This window comes from Suncus etruscus, chromosome 14 (assembly GCF_024139225.1).
Source record: "Suncus etruscus isolate mSunEtr1 chromosome 14, mSunEtr1.pri.cur, whole genome shotgun sequence".
NCBI lineage: Eukaryota > Metazoa > Chordata > Mammalia > Eulipotyphla > Soricidae > Suncus > Suncus etruscus.
This window is the reverse complement of record NC_064861.1, coordinates 29,337,080-29,345,772: the sequence shown is the minus strand read 5'-3', so window position 1 is coordinate 29,345,772 and position 8,693 is coordinate 29,337,080. Positions and strand designations below refer to the sequence as shown.

The following is an 8,693-nucleotide window of genomic DNA, read 5'->3' as shown; positions in this document are numbered from 1 at the left end:
GGACTGTGTTCACCTTTGGGGGGGGACTGTGATCACATTTGGGGGATTTTGATCACCTTCTGGGAGGTTCTGATTTCCTTTTTAGGGGCCATGATAACCTTTTGAGAAGTTGTGATCTCCTTGGGGGCTGTGCTCATCTTTTGGAAAGCTGTTGTCACCGTTAGGAGGACTGTGATCAACTTCCAGGAGACTTTGACCTCCATTTGAGGCACTGTGATAACCTTCTTGGGGGGCTCTGGTCACCTTTGGGGGAATGGTGATCACCTTTGGAGAGCTGTGATCATCTTTTGGGGGCAGGCCTACATTTGATGTCCCAGTCAAAGCCTGTGGGAAGCAGAATGCTCACATAATGGGATCACCTCAGCACCTTCAGTTCCTTCTCACAGGTTCTGGTAGTGCATGTCACTTTTTCTCTCCTTCTCCATCCAGGAAACAGGGGCACCTCTTGGGTTGGGTTTCCTCAAACTAGAGAATCACCATGGGATACTCAGTACACAGGATAAGTCCTGTACTTTGCCTCTTTCAAATGGATTTTTCTCACTCCAGATTCCCTGAGCTGCCTCCCACCGATATTCATGGCCTGGTTTTGCCTCATGACCTGTGTGACTTTCCCACTGCAGCAGGTGGCACTGGCCAGAGGACTGGTCTCCTGCAGGGAATGGCGAGGTTGTACGAATGCCAGGCATCCTGGACAAGGGCAGATGTCCACCAGCCAGAGGCCCAGCTGCTGCCTCTGCAGCAGCTCTGAATCCACTTCCTTTCTCTCTTGATTTTATCTTTTATGAGGCAGTGAATAAGTAGAGCAATCTGGGGCTGGAAACAGGAAGGCCCTTACCACTGAGGGAAGATGCCTCCCTCACGACTTTTATGCCACACTGTGCAGGCACATTTATTAGCTTTGCCTCTGGCACATCTTGAGCAAATTATCTTTTTTCTTGGTCGATTCAAGCTTAGTTTGTTGCTCCAGTTATTAGCCTCTTAGTATAGAAAGTATAGGAGAGCTAGAAGGTAGCCTAATCTTTCCTAAATCTTTCCCAAGGCCCCAGTGCTTATAGGGTCAGTGGGAGAAGAAGTGCCTATTTTTGGGCTGGTCTGGGAGACAGTTTGTAAGTGAGAGTGCCAGAGAGCTCGATTCTCTTGCTGCTTACTCCATAACCCCCTGATGCATCCTCTTCATTAGTGTCCCTGCCATTCTTTGGAGGCTTTTTATATGCCACGCATGATCTTAGGCTTGATTTCTGCTATTGGAGCTTCACAATAGTCCTGAGAGGTTCATCATTTTAGTTCCTTTCCTTCAGAGCTGGGGGTGCTGAGACCCAAGCTAATTCCTCAGGGGTGAGCACAGACTGGAGCCTCATTTTACCCACACCAATGAGGCACCCTGACAGAGGGTGGGGACAGACACAGCATGCGGCTGGCTACAGAGGGCACTTGCTTTTCAGAAACACAGACACTTCTGAGTCTCTGAGAGTAATATCTTTAACTATCCCCTAAGCCATAGTATGACCTTCCATGTAGCACTGCTTGGGCAAAAGAGACCAGGGCTCGGCTGAGGGATGCTTGACTCTTGGTACTTAGTGTTGGTTTTGTGCTTCCCAGCCCCAAAGAATATCAGAGACAAAGGACAGTCACCAGCACTGCTGGTTGCCCCTGCTTTGTGGGTGGCTGGAGATGAAAATGCCCTTTCCAGAAGGTTATAGCCAAGAACTAGCTGGGTTGGGTAGGCTTAGCACTGAGAATGAAATAATCCAGGCCTCAAGCATTGAGCTTCACTCCTTCATTTCTGTGAGTGTTTCAGAATATATTTATATATATTTATGTATATTTTATTTATATATATTATAGGTGATGACCCAAAGGCTCAGGAAGTCAGAAGGCTTGGCTTTGGGTCTTCAGCTAGTTAATGCTAGGCCAGGCCAGACACACTGTCACATTCTCCTACTGCAGCCCCATCTGTCCACACATTCACCTCATGTTTTCTTAAATTCAACAGGCCCTGGGGAGGTGACTCAGCCACTCATTCTACCCAGTCTGTGAACCTTTTGGCTTTTTAGCCTGGAGTTTCCCTGTAGTCACTGAGACTGGGAGGATGTTCAAAGGGCTCAGGGACACCTCTGAGCAGGAACTACCTGTCCTGCAGTGTGGGCAGGGTCACAAGGTCACCCAGAAGAGGGATGTCCTGGTATCCTGTGTACCAGATTCACTGAATGAAAGACAACAGCTAGTAAGAATGAATCTAAAGGGGCCGGGCGGTGGCGCTGGAGGTAAGGTGCCTGCCTTGCCTGCGCTAGCCTAGGACGGACCGCGGTTCGATCCCCCGGCATCCCATATGGTTCCCCAAGAAGCCAGGAGCAACTTCTGAGCGCATAGCCAGGAGTAACCCTGAGCGTCACAGGGTGTGGCCCAAAAACCAAAAAAAAAAAAAAAAAAAGAATGAATCTAAAATCTGTTTCTCCTTCTGGACCTCCAGGAACAGGTGTTTCCACACATTCTCTCAAGGACACATTGTATGTAGTGATGGTGGCCAGGCCAGCCAGCTGTGCCCACTCTCTTCTAATGCCCTATAGTCTGTACCTCACAGCTCAACTTTGTTGGGATTAAACTCCCTTCCTCCTACAAAGTCATGGTGTACAAGATGTGCTGGGGTTTTGTTTTCTACGTTACAGAGGCCAAGACAACAATAACTACAGCTACCAATTCCTCCCATTCATGGAGAGTTAACTGTCAGTAGGAGTCTACTCATTGAATCCTAACACAATCTTTATGCACCAAGAACTATCTTACCCTCTTTTTGTTTGTTTATTTAGTTATTGGTTTTTTGGGGGGGTCACACCTGGTGATACTCAGGGTTTACTCCTTGTTCTGTGCTCAGGAATTACTCCTGGTGGTGCTCAGGAGAACCATATGGGGGCCTTATGACCCAAGAGATTGAACTTGGGTCAGCCATGTGAAAGGCAAGAGCCTACCAAGTGGACTATGCTACTCACTGCCCTGGTCCCTTTGAAAGATCCAAAAACACAAGATTCAAAAAAGTTAAGGAGCATCCTCAAGGTCACACAGTATATCCTCACAACAAAGAGAGAATTTAGCCAAGTGCTTCTAGAATTCCTATTTGAGCCCACCACCCAATTCAGTTGCCTGTCAGTCCTAATAAGCAGAAGGGTTTATTTAAACCACCTTCAGGAAGCACATGAGGGTTTCCAGGAAGCGGGGATACTTACGTTGTAAACGCAGGGTTGTACTTTGCACCTCGGTAGTAGGAGTACAGGTTAAACATCCCAATCATGAAGGCCACAAATACCATGATGAAAATGACCATGAACTTGAAGATGTCTTTCACAGTTCTCCCTAGGGAGATCTGCAGCGGCCCGAAGCTCTCGTTGGCCGGCAGGATGTACGCGATCCGAGAGAAGCTCAGCACGACAGCAATGGCGTACAGCCCTTCTGATATGATCTGGGGGTCTGAGGGCCACCACTTGTCCCTGGCTGAAAGAAAAACAATGGGAATCACTCACTGGGGGCCAGAATCTGTTGGAAGAGAAACCACCAGGCACCGTGGAAGCATCCTGGCATGCACTTCCTGCCCTGTGCTTTCAGAATGTGCCAACCTATGTGCCTGGAATACCCATCTCCCTTCTAGGTCAGCTTTATCTTTTCTCTTCCTTCTTTTTTAATTCCATTGGGGCCTCATGTGGCAGAGTTGAGTCCAGGGTTCTTTGGCCTGGAGTAGTTTCAGCAGTGCCTAGTAGTGGTGTGGTGCTGGGGATGAGACTCAGGCCTACACTTGCCAGGCTTGTGTTCTGCTGCTAGGGCTATCTCCCAAGCTGCTCCATTTTGGTTGTTCTCAGGACTCTGATCCAATGTCATCTATTTTAGAAAGCCTCTCTGACCCCCACAGGTTGCTGAGAATTGAAGTCATGGCAGTCACCATCCTGTTTGCTGCTCTGTCTTCCTAAGAATACCTTAGGAGTTTAGGAGCAACAGTGGCCCTACCAGAGGATGTGGAGCCAGGCATGGAGCCAGGCAGAACTGTGCTGAATGTAGCCTTTCTCCTCACTAACTCTATGGCACTGAGCAAGTCAATCAGCCTTTTGGAGTCTCATTTCTCCAAACTGTACCCACCACATGTGGTAAGGATGAAAGAAAGCTTTATAAGAAAAGTGTTTAGTCCAGTATCTGGCACATGAATGTCATAATAAATAGTTGTAAAACAACCTAATGAAAAAAATTTTTGTTTTGTTTTTGGACCACACCCGGCAATGATCATGGGTTACTCCTGGCTCTGCAGTCAGAAATTACTCCTGGCAGGTTTGGGGGACTATATGGAATGCCAGGGATTGAGCCTGGATCTGAAGCATGCAAGGCAAATCTCTACCCTATGGGCTATTGCTTTGGCCCCAATTTAATGAAATTTTTATGAAAAATTTAGCCAGGCTTCTGCAGGCTTGAGAAAAAGTCCTTAGGTTTGGTCTTTCAGATAGTGAGTATCTGGGAGCTGTTGCTTCCTGACTGAGTACAGGCCTCCAAAATGTTGAGTGGTCACCGAAATTTCCTACAGTAGTCTGTTTTAGGGGACAAGAATTGAGGCCTACTGTGGAAGGGGCATTTTCTGTATGGTGTGGCTGGTGAGTGCTTGAACTGCCTTGGAGTATTTCTGAGTTGAGCAATCCTGCATAGTGACCTCTGGGAGGTCAAAATGTCTGGAGAGCAGCATTTACCATAGATAAGCTGCCTCTTAAGGGTCTGGATAGAGACAGGGTAGCAGTGAGGGCAGTGACTTTCTTCTGGGGAAATCTGTGTGTGTGGGTGTCTGTGGTGGTTACAATGGGAAGATTATTGCTGAGATGCTAATATCCTGTAATGTTCCAGACCCACATCATGCAAATGGTCCTGCTGAAAAGCCATGGTGTCCCTGTTGAGAAATGCTAAGTGAAACTTAAATTGAGAAACACTAAGAAACCTAAATTAGCCCTTATACTTACATTAGCTACAATTTTCACAACAGCCCTGTAGAGCAGATATTATTATGGCTATTTTTAAAGATTGGATTTGGGGTATGGGGTCCTTTTCAGGGCCAGATAAATGCAGATAGCGAGGATATTATATAGCAATTCTCAGCACCCCAAGGGAGCTAAAAGAGGAAGAAATTTGTTCTTTATTTTCAAAGCTAGACTCTGTTAAACAATTGCAATAATAACGAACAGTGAGAAACCTCTAGTAAAAGAAGTCAGACCATTAGTGGCCACAGAGTTTCACATAGTATCTTGTAAATTATATTTGGAAATATAATAAAATTATAGGCTCTGTACTCTCATCAAGGTCATAACTCAGGAGTCTATGACAGACAAGGAGAACAAATCATGTTTTTCAATGCATCTTTTGCCTCTCTGAATAAATAACACATTTGGATAACTTGAAATACTATTTTGATTCTTCTGACAGAAAGTAAAAAATGATTTATTTTTATTTCCCCCTATAAATTACCATATTAAGTAATTGTGATAATTATAGCCACACCTATAAGCCATGTTTAAAATTGATCCACTCATTAGACCCCCGTGATCGGGCCACACATTTTATTTTGATTTATTTTTTTAGTTTTCGGTCATACCTGGTCTTCAGAACTTCTACTGGCTCTGCATTTAGGCATCACACCTGGTGATCCTGGGGGATGTGACCCTGGGGATCAAATTTAGATCATCTATTTGGAAGGCGAGTACCCTGCTGCTACCTTACCTTCTTCAGCTCCCAAGTCAGAAATTTTTTTTTTTTTTTTTTTTTTTTTTTTTTTTTGGTTTTTGGGCCACACCCGGTGACGCTCAGGGGTTACTCCTGGCTATGCGCTCAGAAGTCGCTCCTGGCTTGGGGGACCATATGGGACGCCGGGGGATCGAACCGCGGTCCGTCTCCTAGGCTAGCGCAGGTAAGGCAGGCACCTTACCTCCAGCGCCACCGCCCGGCCCCCAAGTCAGAAATTTTAGTGGAAAATATTCTTGGACAGGTTAGTTATATTAGAGATAGAAAAAGCAAACAGAACAGTGAGGATTCAGAGAGAGGCATTTTCTTTGGTGCTCTTTCCATTTTTCACAACCTGAAAAATTGGCACCTGCCTGTTTGATGTCCTAATAGTGAATGGAAGGGACGATAATTCAGCTGATCACCAGAGGCCGCTCTTACCTCATAACTGAAGCGTTAGTGAAAAAAAAAAAAAAAAACAAAAAAACAAAAACGTACTTGGCTTTCCAAGGGCAGAGCTGAACTACAAATGCAAATGCGATAATGTCTGATGCTTTGTATGACGTTTAGAAGAAACCTTAATATAATCCATAAAAAAGGATGGTAGTCCCAGCCAGCCTGTGTTGCATCCTGAATCATTAAAGAAATGATCAGAAGACCAGAAAGACAGTACAGGCAGGAAGGCCTTTGTCTTCTTTGAGACTCACCCTGCTCTGATTTTTGGGGAAGGGTATACCCAGAGATGTTCTGGGATTACTCCTGGCTCTGAACTCAGGAAATACTCCTGTTCTGCTGTGGGGACTTTAAAGGATGCTGGGAATCAAGCCTGAGTCTGCCACCATGTTGTACTTCTGCAAGGTTTTCTAAGCACTTTGTCCAGGATAATTTGCTTGCCAAGGTAATTCTGTATTTCTGGGAACACTGCAAGCCTTTCCATGAAAATAGCTTACTTCATCTCTAAAACGGGGACAAAATAAAAATCCCATTTTGCAGGGCTGTTGCAAGGATGGAAATCTCTGGTGTAAAATGTCTATATAGTTCCTGGCACTTAATATGTCCTTGATAAATGGATATTAACTCCTTATTATTCCTAAGATCCCAATCTGCTACCACACACTATATGGTTTTAGTGTTGGAAGGAATGAAGGCATCACCTAAGTAGCTATTTTGCTTCTAAAAAAAGATGGTAGAAGTGGGAAGGCAGTATTAATCATATTTACACATTTGCGTGTAATCACAGAAAATACCCTGGGACCCAATATAGAAGGAACCATCTTTCATAGGTTCATGGTTCCTTACTGCTCATGGACCCGAGGAAGAAAAAAAATCTTCTCTTTTCTGCTGAGCCAGCCTAGCCTACAGACACCAAGGACTGTAATCTCTCCAGGACCCACACCCGGTGCAGCTAATGACATGAAACTCGCCACATAAAGTGATAAGTGCATTTAGAGAAATAACTACACTGAAAACTATCATAACAATGTGAATGAATGAGGGAAAAAGAAAGCCTGTCTGGAGTACAGGTGTGGGTGGGGTGGGGAGTAGGTAGATCTGGGAAATTGGTGGTGGGAATCTTGCACTGGTGAAGGGGGGTGTTCTTTATATGACTGTAATCATACAACTACAATTATATTTGTTATCACGGTGTTTAAATAAAGATAATTAAAAAGGGCCCGGAGAGATAGCACAGTGGTGTTTGCCTTGCAAGCAGCCGGATCCAGGACCAAAGGTGGTTGGTTCGAATCCCGGTGTCCCATATGGTCCCCCGTGCCTGCCAGGAGCTATTTCTGAGCAGACAGCCAGGAGTAACCCCTGAGCACCACCGGGTGTGGCCCCCCCCCCCCAAAAAAAAAGATAATTAAAAAAAAAATCTTGAAAAAAGGAAAAAAAAAAAGGAAAAATCCCACTAGCACAAACTAAGCCCATGTTCTACTTTAGGTGATTGTATTTCAGAAATTGACTTTTTTTTTTTTTTGAGGTGTGAAGGAGGGTGTTGGGAGAGTGATTACATTGACAGGAGCATTTTCCAGCTTCGGAACCTGCAGACCCAAAGCTCACAGCCACACACCCAGAACACAAGGGATAGAGCCCAGCACAGTAGCCCCACTCACCGTAGGTAAAGTAGGCCACTTCTGGAGGAAGTGACACGTTGTGCAGCGTGGCATCCTGCACGTGCTGGTCCACGTAAAGCTGCGCCTCGCTGGCTTTGAGGAAGGCCATGAACCTGGCGGTGAAGGAGGCCACGAAAATGGAGAGCATCCCGAAATCCAGCAAGTTCCACAAGTGCAGCACATATTCGCGTGGCCCCTCCTCCCAGATTTCCTTGCATTCGGACCAGATCATTCCTGTGGACAGCAAGAGGGCTTGGCTTAGGGTTTCCTGCCCATTAACTTCGGTGACCATGGGAGGTCCAGGAGGGAATCAGGGTGCCCATATTAATGGGAACATTTTGGGGACTGGCAACATTAGCAGCAAAGGACAAATGGGACCTCTTAATCCACAGATTAACCCAAAGACGTGTCACTGTCTTTATAGACAAGTAAGTCGTCTCCAGAAGTGAATGTTTTGTTTTTTATTTTTTGAGTGCAGAGCTCAGGGGTTACTCCTGGCTCTGCACTCGGGAATTACTCCTCAAAGTGCTTGGGAATTTGGGAGCAGAGGGGGAGTCGAATCTGGATTGGCTTCATGCAAGGTGTATTATCACACCCTACCTGCTTTACTATAACTCTTAGCCCCAGGAGTGTTCTTAAACATAGACAGGTTCACAGAGGCTGGATACGAGAATTATAGCAGTTAGCATTTATGCACTTTAAGGAGGGGGCAAAGGTGTTTTTCAAATGGGCCACATATTGAAATATTAATAGTTTAGATGCTAGATGAAATACATTAATTTAACCAGTTTTTATTTTTTTAATTTATTTTTTAAATTATTTTTATTTAAACACCATGATTACAAA

At 45.2% G+C, this 8,693-nt stretch overlaps 1 protein-coding gene across 1 annotated transcript in view; it reads right to left on the bottom strand.

The window, feature by feature from the left end:
- Positions 1 to 8,693, bottom strand: part of TRPC7 (transient receptor potential cation channel subfamily C member 7) — a 165,091-nt gene that overhangs the window by 12,337 nt on the left and 144,061 nt on the right. Inside the window, exons 6-9 of the mRNA XM_049787363.1 lie at positions 7,848 to 8,081; positions 3,222 to 3,486; positions 495 to 687; positions 99 to 324 (exon numbers count right to left, since the gene is read on the bottom strand). Of these exons, the coding sequence (XP_049643320.1) occupies positions 99 to 324; positions 495 to 687; positions 3,222 to 3,486; positions 7,848 to 8,081 (918 nt within the window). The remainder of the gene's footprint in view (positions 1 to 98; positions 325 to 494; positions 688 to 3,221; positions 3,487 to 7,847; positions 8,082 to 8,693) is intronic.